Raw genomic sequence first — 19,139 nt, 5'->3', positions numbered from 1 at the left:
GTACAAACATATCTGTACAGGTTTTTGTGCAGATGCAAGTTTTCTATTCATTTGGGTAAATACCAAGGAGCACGATTCCTGGATTATAGGATAAGAGCATGCTTCCGAAGTGGCCGCACTATTTTACATTCCCACCAGCAATGAATAAGAGTTGCTACTGTTCCATATCCTCCAGTAGGTACTTTTTCAATCTGGCATCTTCTGCTGAATGTAGCTAATAGTTCTACTAGGGAACAAAATGTATCTCTTAGGAAGAAAAGGGGGAATCGCAAAGTTGAGAGCAACACAGGGGCCTTCTAACTTGACAGTAAATATTTCAATGTGGCTTCTTAAGGCTTTTCCAGGACCATCCATAGACACATTTTTACAGTCCCGAGACAGCAGGGGGCTTACCTGGACTGAGCAAGTGGCTGCAATAACCCCATCGACAGGAGTTTCAGAGAAGGGATCGAATGTTCGATCGGGCCGTCTCATGAAATCTGGTTTGAGGAGGTACCTGGTAGGACAAAAGCAAAGAAGGAGTTTATTAGTTGCGTTTACGATGACTAACAAACTCATGCTTCTGGACACTAGGTACTTCCTTTCTCCCATCTCTAATTTAAGAACTAGGGTTTTAGGCAGAGGAGTCTAAGGATTGAAGACACTATTCCTTTCCTACGGATAATCCTGAAGAGAAGGAGGAAACGAGGAATGCTTTTAGATTCCAGGCCCAGTGACACCCAGAGCTTCCTGATGCTATTATATCCTCTTGAACTTTTTTATGCCATGGACCTCCTTAGATACTTACTCTCATGTGCACAAAATAAAATACAAGGAATAACAGTGAAAAACCAATTATATGAGCTCTAGTTACTAAAATATGAGAGTAGAGGCACCTGGGTGGCTCAGTGGGTTAAGCCTCTGTCTTTGGCTCAGGTCATGATCTCAGGGTCCTGGGATCAAGCTCTGCATCGGGCTCTCTGCTCAGCAGGGAGCCTGCTTCCCCCTCTCTCTGTCTCTTCCTGCTCTCTGCCTACTTGTGATCTCTCTTCTCTGTCAAATAAATAAAATCTTTTAAAAAAAAATAAAATGAGAGTACATGATATTCTACTTTGTGTTTTAATGACTGCATTGAATTATGAGATATGATGCTAAGTTGATAACTATAATTTTAAAGTACTGATATGCATAAAAATATTTTGTGAGATCTGTAACAGTAATAATGATACAAAAATATCTGTGATTTACATTGGTGTCAGAGTCACAGGTACTGTTAATAGTATTGTGGATTGTTGTCTTTGTTCACAGTGAAAAGAACCATGAAATTTCAAGTTAGAGGCAGGTGAACATAAAGATGTAATTATTTTCCTATTTCTAGTCAGTGCCATTAGGCAAGAAAATGGAATAAAATGTATCTAGATGGAAAGAAAGAAGTAAAACTCCTCTTCACAGATGACATGATCTTGTATATAGAATATACTTAAGGAATCTATCTAAGGAATCTACTAAAAAATGATCAGAGAGGTGCCTGGGTTCAGTCGGTTGAGTGTTCAACTATTGGTTTTGGCTCAGGTCATGATCTCATGGGTCATGAGATCGAACCCACACTGGGCTCCACGCTCAGTGGGGAATCTGCTTGAAGACTCTCTCCCTCTGACCCTCCCCCAGCTCATGCTCTCTTTCTTTCTAAAACTGTTTTAAAATCTAAAGAATGTATCTTTTAGAAAACCCATCAGAACTAATAAATGAATTCAGCAAGGCTGAAGGGTTAAAAACCAATATGCAGAAATCAATTGTATTTCTAAATACCAGCAATGAACAATCCAAAAAAGAAGATCCCATCTACCATAGCACCAAAGTAATAAAATACTTAGGAATAAATTTAACAAAATAAGTGCATGTACGTTGAAAGCTACAAGACACTGTTGAAAGATGTTAAAGAAGATCTAAGTAAATGGAAAGACATCTTGTGTTCATGGATCAGAAGACTTAACATGGCACTATTCACCAGATTGATACACAGATTCAATCCCTATCCAGATCCCAACTGGCTTCTTCAGAAACTGACAAGCTGATCCTAAAACTCAAGGGCCAAGAATAGCCAACACAACCTTGAACAAGAAAAACAAAGTTAGAGTTCTCATATTTCTCAATTTCAAAACTTTCCACAAAGCAACAGTAATCAAGGCAGTGTGGTATTGGCATAAGGATGCACATATACATTAATGAGATAGAACTGGGAGTCCAGAAATAAATTCATATATCTATGCTCAGTTAGTTGTTGACAAGGATGCCAAGATTATTCAAAGAGGGAAAGAATATTCTTTTAAATAAATGTTGCTAGGACAACTATAATGGCCACATGCAAAAGAAGAAAACTGGCCCCTTCCTTCACATCATATACAAACATTAATTCAAGATGGACCAAAGACTTAAATGTAAGAGCCAAAATGGTAAAATTTTTTGAAGAAAAATAAGGATAAATCTTCATGACTTGGCAATGGGTCTTAGACATAACATCAAAAGCATAAGCAACAAGAGGAAAAAAAAAAGATAAAATTGGCCTTATCATAAAAACTTCTGCACTTCAAAGGACACTATCAAGATAGTGAAAAAACAAGCCATAGAATGGGAGAAAATATTTGCAAATCATATAGTAATAAGAGGTGTGTGTCTACGATATGTCAGAAACAACCCAGTTAACAAGAGGGCAAGTGATCTGAACACATAGTTCTCCAAATAAGAGAAACATGAAAAGACATGAAAAGATGCCTGGTGTCATTAGTTTTGAGAGAAATGCAAATCACAATCACAGCGAGCTGTCACCACACACACATTAGGATGGCTATAGTGAAAAAATCAGATAACACTAAGTATCGTCAAGTTCATGGAACACATGGAACCCTCATACATGGCTGGTGGGAATGTGAAATGACACCAAGACAGTCTGGCAGTTCCCCAAACAGTTAAAGAGAGGTGCCATGCAACCCAGCAATTCCACTCTTAGTAAATACCCAAGAAAAATGAAAATAGAGCTACACAAAACTTGTCTGTGAATGTTAGGGCAACCAAATAACCGAAAGATGGAAACAATCCAAATGTCTATCAAGAGATGAGTGAATATATAATATGAGGCATACCACACTACGGGAAATGACTTGGTAGAAAGAAATGAAGTACTGATATGTGCTACAGCATAAACCTTGAAAGCATAATGCTAAGTGAAAGAAGCCAGTCACAGGGGCGGCTGGGTGGCTCAGTGGGTTAAGCCTCTGCCTTCAGCTCAGGTCATGATCTCAGGGTCCTGGGATCGAGCCCCACATTGGGCTCTCTGCTCAGCGGGGAGCCTGCTTCCCTCTCTCTCTCTGCCTGCATCTCTGTCTACTTGGGATCTCTGTCTGTCAAATAAATAAATAAAATCTTAAAAAAAAAAAAAGCCAGTCACAAAGACCACATACTACATGAATTAATTCCTATAAAATGTGCTGTCTGTACAAATACAGAAAGACAGAGAGTAGATGGTGGAGTAGAATAGGGAGTAGGTAGGGGAGACTGGGAGGTGATGGCTAAAGGGTATGAGTTTTCTTTGTGAGGTAAGGAAAATGTTTGGAAATTGACCCAACTCCACAATGTCTGTCACTTATGTCCTTTGGTTACAGTCACATAATCAGACCTCAGCCAGATTCCATAACTACCCTGAACTTGTATCAGACTTCACCTAAGAAAAAAATTTTTGTTTTTACAAGGGACTATAACCACAGATAGTAAAATTCCATCCTAACATGAATAGCAGATAAGGGACTATAAAAGTACTTTCCCCCAAACTCTTGGTTTACTTTTAAGTACAAAAGAATCAAAATTAGAGGGATCAAGTCTTTCCTATTCTTTAGGAGAGCAACTTTTACTGATTTTAACTCTAGATGATGTCAAATTTATTATCTTTTAAAATCCAAGCAGAAAGGATTCTGGGGCATGACTTTTCTCCTTAAAGAAAAACCCCAAGTCCCATTTTTGTAGTTTTGCCAAAGTTGTCATTCGTTGCTATCTTCTAAGTTTGAACAAAAAAAGTGTTGAAGAAAATAACTGCACATTCAACTTAGATTTAATCATCAGTGAAGAATCTCCAAGGGACAGCACTGATTTTTAAATCGAAGATAGAGTTTTCAGAATCATTCAAATATTAAAGATGATTTTGAACTTTCACCTGCCTCCAAGAGAATGTAACCCTAAATATTAACTTAAAATCTAACAGCACAAAACAGATGGTTTCCTATATTTACAGTTTTAGATTTGGGACCCCCCCCCCTTTTTTTTGTGGCTAGTGTTAGCCACGGGAAAATATGATGATATGGCAGAAGTTGAAGTCTTAGGATGGAAAGTAGATGAGAAACTACAATATTAAGACACACTACTTCAAGCGAAGTCTACCAGTGCTGACAAAATATCGGCCATTAGCTTCAAGGGGATGTAAGAGAGGATGGTTCTGGCTTTCGCAAGAAGGGGAACATGGATACCAGTTGCATGGGATGAGGGATTTGCCTCCTGAGAACCACAGGGGCAGGGGCTCTCTGGAGATTCCGTACTCTCCATTCCCTACAGCCATTTCTGAAGGGACCTTTCCCACCAAAAATACAAAATTGTGATGCTGATGATTTCTGGGTGCCCAAAATATTCTTCCATGTTCCCTCCTTCCATATCTGCTTAGAAGAAAACTCATCTGTGAGAGCGTGAACCAATCCAAAATAAGAAGAGTCAGGGGAAAAGGTCAAGAAACCGGAGTCCAATTCTCCAAGGCAGGCAGCCTTCAGTGTAATGTATTGATTTTATATACTTAAAAAATAATAATAAATAAAAGAAAGCATGGAGAAGTTTGACAGGGCCAGGAGGTAAGCCCTGGCTTGGGGGTGACACTGAGTCAGCTTATCTTGAAGGGGTGTCTGCTTGGGGCCTGTGAGGACCTGCGGATGCAGCAGAGGCCACCACTCACTGGTGCCCGTGCAGGTCCAGGGAGCCCTGGGCATCAGTGGGACCTGTGTCATTACACAGGGCTCTGAACTTAGAAGAGTTTTGTACCTGGTTTAATGCTCTGCAGCTACTGTCTCGAAATGCTTAAAAATTTGTGAACAAGGAGGCCTTTATTTTCATTTTGCGCTGGGCCCCGCAAACCAACCATAGCTGGTCCTGCCTGGTGTTTTTTTGGTACAGAAAATAAATTCATTCCAAGCACCCAGGTCTGTGTGGTGGACTTGGGCAGAGGCCAAAGCCAATGACAAGTGAAGAGAACCAAATATTTTCTGAGACCTTTGTAGGGTCCTGGAAGGCAAGAGAGGAAGAAAAGAAGGGCCTTCAGCCAGGTGGGTGGACAGAAGCCATAAGAATCAGAGGATGCGGTCATAAGGAAGGACAACCCATTTCATCACACCCAAGATGCACCAATTGTTCAACACTCCACCATCTTCTCTACCAGCAGGAAAGCAAAATGGCTGATTTTAACTATAAGACCGTCATGGATTTCAAGACACATTTTACCCTGAGAAAGTTCTACAAAAAGTATGCATCTTTGGATCCTAAAACATCCTACTATGTTGGTCTCAGCCACGCCAATTTCCTCTGAAAGTATGCGGACTTGAGAAATTAACTTGCTCTGTCTCGTTTCCTTGGGAATTATACAAATGCCTTCCATTTTCATACCTTTAGAAAGGAGTCTGTCATGAACTACCACTCACTTTCCTACTGAAAATCACACTTACTGAGCTCAGGGGCACAGCCTTCCAAAAGATCAGCCTGGAGAGCAGAGAGGGAGTCCTGGGCAGGTTCCCAATGTTTTGTTAGCATTGGTGGATTCAGAGAGTGTGCACGTGCTTTGCAACACTGCTGTTCTCTATACAACCACTACCGTTTGCCACCCTAAGCCTAAACAGTTCAGAAGGCCTCTGTACAGACACCCAGCCCTCAGACACGCCAACAAGGAGTGTTGAACGAGTCCCGGCAGGTGGGTGGGTGAATGACAAAGGCAACATAGGGAAAGCCAGAGTGTCCTGGACGCTCTCGCTCCATGGAAATACACCTGCATGGCCAACACGGTATCTACCAGCTATGACTGCTCCATGGCCGAGAGTGATGGGGTCGAGAAACACACAGCTGAGGAAGACGTCTTCCCTCTTCCCTGCCGGTGACAAACTCTGCCTCCGGGAGGGGAAAGGGAAGGATGGGGGATGGTGACACGTGACGGAACATGACCGTCAATGGCTCTTCAAGGCGGGGCGCCCCACTGAACAATCCTATTTTCCTAGCCCCTCTGGTGGGACGTAGGTTTTCGGTCACATCACTCCAACACTTCAGCATGGAATTTGGGCTCCAGCGGCACCGTGCTTGTCTGGGAATGCATTTTAGAATAAGCAGCGGTGCCTAAAGGGAGACACTGATCGTGGGAACCCGGGCGAAACAGGAAGTCCCACAAAGGAACGGAGGGCATGCATACAGCTCCTGGTGGGACCTTGTGACCTGGCAACAGTCCCCCACCCTGTGGAAGGACTGGCTGTCGGACAGCTGTGGCCAAGAGGGCAAACTTTAGTGTCACTGGGCTACAAGGGAGGCTCTGAGGAGGGAGCCCCGCACGGGGTTGGGGTGCCTGGTATGAACCATGAGGGCTGGGCTTCAGTGTGAGCTGTCGTCCCCACACCACCGCTGCCCCCTGCAGCCTTGCTGCCTCAGTTTGCCTCCATCAAGCTACGTGCACCACCTCCTGGTGATGAACGCTATGCGTTAAATACAACAGAGCTGTAAAGAATTCTAAAATGCAGGGGCACCTGGGTGGCTCAGTCCACTGAGCATCTGCGTTGGGCTCAGGTCATGATCCCGGAGTCCCAGGATCGAGTCCTGCATCAGGCTCCATGCTCAGTGGGAAGCTGGCTTCTCTCTCCGCCCTCCCCACCCGACTCATGCTCTCCTCTCTCTCTCTGGCTCAAGTAAATAAATAAAATCTTTTTCCTTAAAAGATTTATTTATTTGACAGAGAGAGAGACAGTGAGAGAGGGAATATAAGCAGGGGAAGCAGGAGAGGGAAAAGCAGGCTTCCCGCTGAGCAGGGAACCCGATGCGGGGCTCCATCCCAGGACCCTGGGATCATGACCTTAGCAGAAGGCAGACACTTAATGACTGAGCCGCCCAGGTACCCCAATAAATAAAATATTTGAAAAAATAATTCTAAAAATGAGTATTTGGCAGTTTTCTTTTGAATTACATAGTTTTTACTTCTTTCTGTAATTGACATATAACATATTAGTTTACGGTGTAAGACTTTGATTTCTTTCAAAGCACACAGCAGAGGAAAACATAACATATGTGCCAGCAATGCATTGGGGGGGGTCACTCATGGGTGGAGGTACACGGGTAGAGAACCATCCGGCAGGAGGAAGACGGGCGAGTGTGCACTCTGAACCCGTAACTGCTGAAAAATGTTATCTTGGCTGGCTGTTCTTCGTGATAAAATTGAGGTATTCAACCAGGGAGGCCAAGAATTTCCTGACAGTAGTATTATGGATGGGATGGCACTCCACGGGATTAATTTAGAGGCTTGGGGACAGATGCATGAAGGAAAAAAAAAAAAAAATGGCCACACTGGTTTTTTTCTCCACAGAATTTAACTTCACATTTTCACTTAACCTTTCCGTGTTGTGCTCCACATTACAAAATTAGGAAATCAACATTTCTTATTTCACTCCTTGGTTCACAGATGTTAAAGAACGCCAGTTAAGTAAACTAGAACAATATTCATAGTATTATTTTTTGATAACCGCTCTTTACAAGACATGCAAAAGAATTAAGACAGGATAAAGCTTTCTTCCTAGGTGTATTACCTTCAAATTGACATTCATAACTTCCTTACATACTAAATCAACTTCATTCCTCTATTTGTCTTAGGGAAAATACATATACTTGTTATCTATGTTTCCAGTTAATGTCCAAATGAGCAGGGATCATTATTTGCCGTGGCTATAAAAACCTCCACTCTTGAATTTAAAGTGAGGGAATTAAACTTGAGTGTGTATGATAAACTGCTTAACTTATGGTTAAATTTTTAGGGGGACAATTCTGTTCAATAAACTGGGTAGATGAAAAATGTATACTTACAAATACAATCTATCTAGGGATTTCAATTGTTTCTATCCCATCCCTCAAACTCAGCTTAAATTGAGCAGCCCCTAATTAAAAATGACACAGTTTCATTACAGCTGTAGTATGGGTTCAGGAACACAGTGACAACAGTTTAAATCATATTACTCACCCGCATGATCCATTATACTCAAATTTTCCCTGATTCAATTGCATCGCTAGATCTGTCAAGAGACAAAAATAATTTAGCATCTCATCTCCCTGCACAAAGAAGACCACGATGGGTGATTTTAAACAATGGAAGTCAGATACGGATCCTAGACTGAAAGGTTTTTTTTTAACATTTCAAGTTATGTCTGGGTCTGTTGAGTGCACACGATCCTCTTCCCTGTTGAAATCATCTGTGTTTAAGTCAAACATAAAATGTATTTTCATAAAGATCATGCTAGAATTGCATTAAAAATTGGATTAAACATATGAGTCAAATGATTGTCCAATTAGTGTTGAGAGTATAGGTGTCCAACTGGGGAGAATGTGCCTTATGGTCACAGAGGAAGGATTGGCTGTGGACATTCCAGGAAGGTCGTAGGAGTACAAACTCGATTAAAAACAATAAAAAATAATCCAGACAGTATCATGGAAAAATTAGCGGCTTGTTCCTACTTTTAAACCTAGGGAGAATTCTTCTAGTGGTGTCTGCGCTGGCAGGGCATGGCTTAGGATTTTTCTCTCACAAGTGGACACAATCTTCCCTTTTTTCATTAGCAAAACGAAACAAAACAAACAAGCTGGTAGATTTTTTTTTTTTTCCCTTCTTCAGCATGTTGTGGTTGATCCTAATGTTATAGAATAAAACACATGCTGACCTAGTGAATAAATTGGTTTAGGATAATTTAATCCATATAATGGACTGACAACTGAAAATACAACTTGACCTCCTCCACCCCACCACCCCCGCTTTTTTTAAAAAGTAAAAGCAGCACTCTGTTTTATTTGGTTTCTGCTAGAAACATTATGGGCTTGTACTGATATCCAGTCGTAGTTCAGTATAGCAAGGACTGATGGGGATGTTGTACAGACATTTGACCCCAGCTTCTGGTCCCTGAGAAGTCGTCACCAATAGGAGGGAAGTACTATCGAGCCCACATTTATGGCAAAGGGATGGAAGTCAAGAGAAATTTCGGTCAGTCCAGATAATAAACAAGGTGGATAGAAACTCTCAAAGTATGGTGGATGGACTAGAAAAGGAAAATGCCCCCCAAACCAGGAAACATGGGAGGCACCCCCTTATACAGCAAAGGACTGAACAAGAAAATGTTTTTGTTTTGCTTTGTTTTGCCAACTTTAAGGACCAGGCTATGGGATTAACCACAGCATGTGAATGGTTTTGTGGCATATTTCTTACCTCTTTTAAGTAAACAACTAGAGTCCAGAATTTTTCTACCTCTGATCTTAAAATTGTGATACTTGGCTCCTAAGCAGACTTTAAAAACTTGAAAAAATTGTTCATACATTTTAAAAATTCACTCCTCTCCTTCCAGGGAGGGGGAAAGATCATATATTAGAAGCCTGCCTTTGAACACACTTTGGAGGACCAAGTTACGGATTAGTGCCTCTAAGAATATATAAATCCTTACACACTGTTTTAGTGGAGTTTACTCTTGAATATTCTGTACTTTTATGATGAGATGCTGTGTTATTGATACCTGCTGAATGTTAACAGAGAGAAGAGTACTTTCTAAAGGAGAAATGAGTCATAGTTCCTGATAGAGATACTCACATTTTTCTCATTTAATTCTGTCTCTGGAAAAGAAGATAAGTTTGATCCAAAAAGAAGAAAAATTGAAGATATTTTGGAAAAGGGGACAATGTTTGGCAGATTAGTTGTGGTATTTATGAAGTGAAATTCAATTTAAATCAAAATATTTTGTCTTCCACCCTTTACAGGGCTCTATTTTTGGTGTTTCGTATCTCACCATTACATAAATCCAACATCACATTGTTTTGCCATATGTCTTCTTCCTTTAAAAAAAAATGCCCACGGCCAACGGATGGCAATGGTTGGCACCATCCTGTCAAAGTGTTCTCCTGGAATTTGAGGTCACTGGACATCAGTTCCTACCTGGGGTTTGATAGTTCAGCGAAACCATCTGGCAGCCAGCATTCCAGAAAATCTGAGGCATGTAATTACTGGAATCAACCCGGCCTCCCTTGGGGTAAATGCGGCTCATTTGCCGTTTGTTATAGCTGTGTAACTTATTAAGGAGAATGAGGGGAGAAAAAAGAGTATTCCAGAAGTAATAAATACACAACAAAGGCTAGACCAACAATGACAAACACGAAGCTAACGGAGAGGAAATTTCACATGTATGAGTGAGGCTGAGGAGAAAAACCAGAGTTCACTGCATAAACAATTCACATTTGGGCAGGTTTTCACAGTTGCCGTGGTCTTTCACACATACTATTTTATTAGCTCGACAACCACAATTATCTATTCACCATTTATCTGTTTCAGAGACTCCCGCCAAACTTAAAGGGCACTGGCCGTTTACTCCATTCACTACGTAAGGATACTTCACAAATTCAATGGCGTGCGTCTTCAAGTAGCCCAGGCCGACGGACTCATTAAAAGAAGACATGTTATAATGAATATTACGCTCTGTAAAGAAAAATAAAGATGCACTCAGCAACGCTTCCATCCAACCTTGTGGAAAGACAAGCAATAAATGTAATTACATCTCAAATCACGAGGCTTTGGAGGCAGGTGTTCCATTATGTTATCAGTAATGCCTACGTTCATCAATGTCCTGGGGCTAGAGACAGCTGACTTAAATAGTGATGGATTAAATCTGGAGTCATGAAACAAATTATGTATATATGGCCCACACAGCCACCCCCAAGGTATGTCTATTTGATGACTAGGGTGGCTTCTCCAGGCCCCCAAAAAATGATTATGAAAGTTTAAAAATCCTGTGGATATTTCTGGAGGTCTGCTTTTGATCAAAAGGGGTCTTCGTGAAGATCCAAGCTAACAGGATCTAACAGTACGTTAAAAAGATTATCCACCATGACCAGGTGGGATTTATCCATGGGATGCAAGGGTGATGCAACATTCGCAAATCAATCAATGTGACAGAACAAATCAGTAAGAGAAGAGAGAAGAACCACATGGTCTTCTCAATTGATGCAGAAAAAGCATTTGACAAGATATAGCATCTGTTCCTGATTAAAACGATTCATAGTATAGGGATAGAGGGAACATTCCTCAATTTCATAAAATCTGTCTATGAAAAACCCACAGCGAATATCATCCTCAATGGGGAAAAGCTGACAGCCTTCCCTTTGAGATCAGGAACACGACAAGGATGTCCACTCTCGTCACTGTTGCTCAACATAGTACTAGAAGTCCTAGCAACAGCAATCAGACAACACAAAGAAATAAAAGGTATTCAAATGGGCAGAGAAGAAGTCAAACTCTCTCTTCGAAGATGACATGATACTTTATATGGAAAACCCAAAAGACTCCACCCCCAAACTACTAGAACTCAGCAACTCAGTAATATGGCAGGATACAAAATCAATGCACAGAGATCAGTTGCTTTCCGACATGAATGGAACTGGAGGGTATTATGCTTAGCGAAATAAGTCAATCAGAGAAAGACAATTATCATATGATCTCTCTGATATGAGGAAGTTGAGAGGCAACGTGGGGGGCTTGGGGGGTAGGAAGAGAATAAATGAAACAAGATGGGATCGGGAGGGAGACAAACCATAAGAGACTCTTATTCTCTCACAAAACAAACTGCGGGTTGCTGGGGGGAGCAGGGTAGGGAGGAGGTGGTTGGGTTATGGACATTGGGGAGGGTATGTGCTATGGTGAGTGCTGTGAAATGTGTAAACCTGGCAATTCGCAGACCTGTACCCCTGGGGCTAATAATACATTATATGTTAATAAAAAAATAAAAAATTATTAAAAAAAAGAAATTAGTTGCCTTCTTTTTTTAAAATTTTTTTATTTCTTTTCAGCGTAGCAGTATTCATTGTTTTTTCACCACACCCAGTGCTCCATGCAATCCGTGCCCTCCCCAATACCCATCACCTGGTTCCCCCCACCTCCCACCCCCCACCCCTTCAAAACCCTCAGGTTGTTTTTCAGAGTCCATAGTCTCTCATGGTTCACCTCCCCTTCCAATTTCCCTCAACTCCCTTCTCCTCTCCATCTCCCCATGTCCTCTATATTATTTGTTATGCTCCACCAATAAGTGAAACCATATGATAATTGACTCTCTCTGCTTGACTTATTTCACTCAGCATAATCTCTTCCAGTCCCGTCCATGTTGCCACAAAAGTTGGGTATCCGTCCTTTCTGATGGAGGCATAATACTCCATAGTGTATATGGACATCTTCCTTATCCATTCATCCGTTGAAGGGCATTTTGGTTCTTTCCCCAGTTTGGCGACCGTGGCCATTGCTGCTATAAACATTGGGGTACAGATGGCCCTTCTTTTCACTACATCTGTATCTTTGGGGTAAATACCCAGTAATTAAAAATAGAGCTTCCCTATGACCCTGCAATCAGTTGCTTTCTTAAGCACAGGAAGATCCATGGAACGCAAGAGGCAACGCTAAGCTTGCCTCGTGCTAAGAACTCTGCAGTACCTCAGAGCCACCCTGTGGACAATGTGGGGAATGGCAAGGCAATCTCGGGGAATGGCAAAGCAATCTCGCGGCATGCCAAGGACACGAGGCTACAGGCACAGTCTGTGACACAAAACACAGTGAAGAGGAAAGGGGCCGTGCCCAGGAAAGAAAAATGGCGACGTGTCAGAGCACAGCTCAGCGGCATGACAGAAGAGAAGCAGACCAAAAAAGGCAATAGAATTTAACCTTTGGTGTTACCTTCAGCCACATGGAAACCTTGAAACTTTACGGGTTGTGCATAGTTGATCATTGTAGACAAATACGGATGGATGTTAGTGGTAGCACCTACATATTTATAAGACGCCATCCATGCCTGTTCGTCTTCCACGGTCACCAGGCCCTACGAGCACAATGAACGGAATATACATGTTGAGGACTCAGGTGGGACAGGAACCCGCTACAGATGTCCTCACGAAAGACGACCTGCATGCACAAACTGAAAGAGAAAGACCTTTTCTTCCTCCATTTTGCTACAGGATAATTTTAAAAGCGCCTGTCTATGGTGCCTGCCTGGTTCAGTCAGTAGAGCAAGAGACTCTTGGTCTCAGGGTTGTAAGTTCGAGCCACATGTTGGGCCTGGAACATACTTTAAAAAAAAAAAAAGTTCATGTCATCATAGCCCCTAATAATATAAAAGGAGATAATAATAAAATATAAGGCTTCTCTCTTACATTTTTCTAAGGTTGCCAGACGACTTTAAAGGAAAGCATACTGAGGTTCATAGCAATCTATGGAAATATGCAGCAAGTATTATCATTTATAATCTCATAAATTGTGGCACAAAATGAAAAAACAACTTCAGTGTGTATCAGAATCCCCTGGAGGGCTTGTTAAAACATACATTCCTGGACCTCATCCTCTGAGTTTCTGATGAAGTGAGTCTGGGGGGAGGCCCAAGTATTTCCTCTTCATCTAGTTCCTAAGTGGTAATGACGTGGGTGGTCCGGGGACCATACTTTGCTTAACACCGGTTTAGAATTTAAGCCACATACATAAGTAGTCTATGGTACTTTTTAAAAGAGCTTATTCTGAAAATAATCTGATAAACCACTACAGAGGACATGTCAAAATTGCATTATTTTACATAGAGGTAAATTATTTTGGTTTATTTCTTGGTAAATTGGAACGAAATAAACAGCAAAAACAATTCCTTCAAAAATGATCCACATTTTGTTGAGAGCTAGCTCTGAAAACCTGATGAAGACTCACATTATCGGAAAACTCAGAGGATGAGGTCCAAGAATTCATGTTTTAATATGCCCTCCAGGGGATTCTGACACACACGGAAGTTGTTTTTCCACTTTGTGCCACAATTTCCTGCATCGACAGATACAGGCGGATGAACTACTTACTTAGTCCATTCCTATGGACTAGTCATAGGAATGGACTAGTAAAAAAAGTGGTCAGATTATCTTATCTGATGATTTAACAATCTGAGCATTCTAAATCCTCAAACTGATTTCGCCAATAAAAACCTGAGATAAATAATCAAATAATGTAACTTGTTTTCATTTTTAGTCATTTCTTTATATGTCCCATCCACCCAAACAAGGGCAGAGGCCTTTCTTGGGTGACTCCTTTCTTGGGTATCTAATGATGGTAAGTAACACCAGGACCCTGTTTTGGGCAGTGGGCTGAACTCCTGCATGCACAACTTCATTACTGTTAGTAATCAGGTGGAGTAAGGATGAGAGTCCCACCCGCTGACCATGTGAGAAGACCAGGGCCTTGGGGATGAAAGCGATTTGGTCGCAGCTAGTCAGCTAATACACGGCAGTGACCAAACACTAACCTCTGCTTTGCTGACCTCAATATCCTCTGAAATTCTAGAAGAGAAGTTCATGAACATGATGGGAGGGATTGAGATAGGTCTTATCCAAACTTACTCTTTACACAGTTAGAAGATAGGGTCTCACTCCAAATAAGATAGGGCCCCACAGACAGCCAGTCATGATGTTCTCCAACTCTGAAGTATGGGAATCAAATTACAAGGCAAATTTCTGTCTGCGACTGCCGCCAATCTCCCTACCATAATAAACCATCCGCATGGACTCAGAGAAACCACTGTGATACCATGAAGAATGTCAAAGAGGACAAAAGAAATAAAAAATGGAACTCGATTTATAATAAAGTCCATATCTAAGAATACCAAACTGAAGTCCTAGAATGCAGGCAGTGTCAAATTAAATTAAATTAAATTAAATTAAATTAAATTAATGATCTTTTAAAATGCCAGTGTAGTCAGAAACAAGATCACCTTCCTAGTATGCTGGAACATCTGATGACCTATTAGGTCATTTTTATTTTCAAATTTGATGTGTTGACAATTATGCACTCTTATTATAGAAATGAAATCTCTAATGCCAACTAAGTGTCTGACTGTACTAAACACTTATTTTCAGGAAAACCATCATATTCACCTGCCTTTGTTTTGTGATTTTTATCGGGATTTGCTTATTTCACTACTGTGAATAATTCTTTCTTTTGAAGACCCTTGCAATGAGATGCATTAAGCATGTGAATATGGTAAACAGTAAGCCTGACATTCCATGGGTTGAGGTGGGAGGGAGACAGGGTTAACAACATTTAGTATAAATTGTTAAATATTACGGGGGCACATATGATATTCTGTAATGAGAGCAAACTACACAAGGAAATTATTTTCTTACCTTTTTGTTGATTTCATGTTCAAGGTCATCTGAAGCCTAAATTAGAGAAAGACTAATTTGTTTACTTCTCTAAAGGGCAAAATTCCAAATTTACCAGCCATATATATGTAAATATTTAAATAAATATGGGTAAGCTTGTTATTCTTTTTATTTGTGAAGGTGGAAAATTATTGATGACATAAAGCCATCAACAAAATAAGAAGGAAAGATACAACAGCCTGACTTACATACCAGAAAAATAAATCTTAATACTGTCTCCCCTCCTTTCTTGATAGTCTTTCCTATTTAGATGTTTCCTTACAGTAGATTAATTATTTCATCATGGGGTTTGGGAAATCATTTGATGTGGCCACCTCTCCTGATTTGTAAAGGGCAGGCGAGCACGAATGGTTACTCGATTCAACACTCATGTGTGGGTAGTGATAAAGGCTTTATGTGGTAAGGGAGCGTCAAGGTAGGTACTGAGTCTTAGTAGGCATCCAAGAGTCTCAAAATAGAGGCAATACTCTCTATCAGAAGAGGGAGGGTGTAATCAAAGTGTTCCTTTGGCTTTGCTCTTCCAACACTCTCCCATTTTCAACTACTACCAAATGGATGCACCTACCTACACCTTCAGCCACTGTCTTCAATGATTAAGAATCCTTGCCCCCATCACATCACCATGAATACCATCCACTCTTCCCTTCTCCAGGAACTCACAGGCAGTTATGTCTTCTCTCCCTCTCGCAAGCCTAATCTCTCCCTCTCTACGGCCCCACTTCCAAAAGTTTGCAAACACACTCCAGATTCCTTCTAAAAATAACACTCTCTTGACTCCTATGATTGCCATTACCCCCCAGCCTACTCCTTTCTTCCCTTTATAGCAAAACCTCTCAAAAGTATAGTCTCTGCTCATTCACATCTGTCTGTTTCTGTGGTCCCCACCACACCCTTGCAACTTCTCTTTGCAAGGTCACCAGTGACCTCCACGTTGCCAGCTCCGGAACTCTGGAGTCTTCTTACTGAGTTAATCAACGGTAGTCAAACACCAACCACTTTGCCAGGGGCCAGGAGGTGGGAGAAATGGGGAGGTGTTAGTCCAAGGGGATACACGTCTAGTTATGAGTAGAACTTTCTGGGGATCTAACAAACAGCATGGTGTTCACAGTTAACATTTTACTGCATACTTGAAAGTTACTCAGAGAGCAGATCTTAAATGTTCTCACCACACACACACACACACACACACACACAGGTAATTACGAGGCGATGGAGATGTTCACTTACCTTATTGAAATAGCATTTCAGAATATATACAGGCATCAAATCATCACTTATATACCTTCGACTTACACAATGCTATGTGTCAATTTTATTTCAATTAAGCTGGAGCAGGTGGCGGGGGGAAACACCTCTCTCCTTGTCCTCCACCTTTTCTCTTGGCTTCCTTGATCTCATCGATTTCCATCCTACCTCTCGGGCCATATCTTGCTCTTCTTTTCTGGCCCGCCTTCTCTGACTCTTCCCATGGGTCATCTCACTTATTTCCATGGCTTTAAATCCCATCTCCTGAACTTCCAGTTTATATCTCTAGCCCCACCTCTCTTCTAGTTCTTCTAGTTCTAGATACAGGTGATGACGGTGCTCACAACGGTGAAGATGAAAATGATAACAGAGCAGCAGTAATGAAGGCCTTAATGGGAATGACCATGTGCTAGGCACCACCGGAAGCGCTTTACATATTCTAGACCCATCGACTCTTCAAAATGGACCAGTGAGGTAGGCGCTATCTTCACCTTGCAGTGGAGAAAACCCAGGCACTGGGAGCTTCAGTTAACTTACCTGAGGTTACACAGGTAGGAAATGAAAGCAGCATCAGGGCTCAAGGCTATGGGTGCCTTGGTGGCAGCACCCCTGGAGTATCTCACAGCCCTCAAAGATCCTGTCCCACTTGAGACACCGAGTTTTTCCTCTTCCAGTCTTCCCCACTGTCCACCCAGGTCCTCAGACTCAGACCCAGAGAGTCATCTCGCTTCCCCTCTCCCCCTCACTTGCTCACATTCAGTCCATCAGCAAGTTGGATCATTTTTGTTTCCTCAGTTGACCTTGAACCCACTCAGTCCTGTTTCTACGGTCTGGTTTAAGCCTCAGGGGTCTGGCTGAGTGCAACAGCCTGAGTGCAGCCACTTTTCCTGCACCCTCTCTTACTCCCTTCTAACCAGTCTCCATATGGCAACTGTAGTGGTTTTTCAATAACCCCTATCAGGCTGCACTGCTTCCTTCTTTGAACATTTTCAGGGGCTTCAGATTCCACTTAAATTAACATCTGAGTCTCTCATAGTAGCTTCCGAATCCCACGCATCACCTAGCTCTTACCTGCCTGTACGATCTCATCTTGTTTCCTCTGCCCCTTACTCAGCCCGCTCCATCCAGTGTCTCTGCTGCTGTTATCCCATAACCGGGGTCCTTCCTCTCCTTCCGTGCATGGTTGGTTCCTCTTTACCTTTGGGTTCTGGTTTCCTTATTCCTTCAACCTCGTGATTCTCTCTTTTAGCCCTCATTTTTAACTTTCATAATAGCACTTATAACAATTGTAATTGCATAATTGATGGTTTGTCGTTGTTTCCTATTCCCTTCCAATAAACTCCCAGACTCTAAGCTCCAGGAGAGCAGAAACTAAGCCTGTTTTGACCTTTTTGGGTTGTTACGGCCTAGGCTATGCCTGGCACGTAGTAGATAGATAACAGCCATTTTTCTTGCCTGAACAGCTGGATGGATGGAAATACGCTCATGTTAATTCTACATTAGGAGGGAGAGGAGATATCTAATTGGTAGGACTGGTTTTCTAACGAGGGCTTGCTTGGGATAATCGGGTAGGTCATTTTCCCAATGACTTCAACAGGCTGCTTTTGTCGTCTCCCTATTCACCTAAAATAGTGCAATAAATGATATTACTTAAAGAATACTGGAGAAATAGGTGGTGGTCAACAGTGGGGATGGCTAATGAGCCATTCAAATATCCTTTCTAACTTATTGCCCATAGCTTGCATTAAGATATTGATTCTGGCCACCCAACATAGAAGGGGAATTATAGGCTACTTTATTTTCATGTGGTTGTCACATTTTTAAAATTTCATAACTATTAGCTACTACCTCTTCTTGACAGTCTTGAGAAAAAAAAAAAAAGGAATACTGAGACTCTGACCTTCTTGACACTATTTGCAACAGCCTCCTTGTGGCCCAAGTCATCAGCAGAAAGTTCGTTTCCAAATTTGTATTCAGGGTGAGCTTCCTCCTCTTGGTCAGCTGTGTGCAAGACAAAAGGAAAATCCATGAAGCCTAATTACTGCCCATCAATCAGGTCTTCAGAATCTTGAGTGGAGTGTAAACTCCTTCGGAGGGGAAGACGGAAGCTAAATGAAGATGGGAACATTTAAACAGGCAAATTTTTTTCAAGTAAAACTCTCACTAGCTCTCAAGTTCAAGGAGCACATCTTGTTAGCTGTTATTTCTTGTGCGTCTAGCATGATGTTGGACACGTGTGTTGCTTAATGCATTTTTCTTAAGTGAGTACTGATTTCCATCCCAGTATACTCACTGTAAAAATTAAAGCCTCAAGCACTCAGAAACAGCTGTGACCTTGAAAGGGTGTTATGATCTTCCCTGGGACTTAGGGAAAACACAAGGAAGGTATG

The 19,139-nt window shown here is 41.6% G+C and overlaps 1 protein-coding gene across 1 annotated transcript in view; it reads right to left on the bottom strand.

The window, feature by feature from the left end:
* Positions 1-19,139, bottom strand: part of PLCB4 (phospholipase C beta 4) — a 408,965-nt gene that overhangs the window by 49,680 nt on the left and 340,146 nt on the right. Inside the window, exons 20-26 of the mRNA XM_080813478.1 lie at positions 18,650-18,750; positions 15,466-15,501; positions 12,995-13,136; positions 10,669-10,753; positions 10,217-10,341; positions 8,267-8,318; positions 394-496 (exon numbers count right to left, since the gene is read on the bottom strand). Coding sequence (XP_080669604.1) covers positions 394-496; positions 8,267-8,318; positions 10,217-10,341; positions 10,669-10,753; positions 12,995-13,136; positions 15,466-15,501; positions 18,650-18,750 — 644 coding nt within the window. The remainder of the gene's footprint in view (positions 1-393; positions 497-8,266; positions 8,319-10,216; positions 10,342-10,668; positions 10,754-12,994; positions 13,137-15,465; positions 15,502-18,649; positions 18,751-19,139) is intronic.

Source organism: Martes martes (genome assembly GCF_963455335.1).
Source record: "Martes martes genome assembly, chromosome: 9".
Classification (NCBI taxonomy): Eukaryota; Metazoa; Chordata; class Mammalia; order Carnivora; family Mustelidae; genus Martes; species Martes martes.
This window is presented reverse-complemented; position numbering and strand designations above follow the sequence as displayed.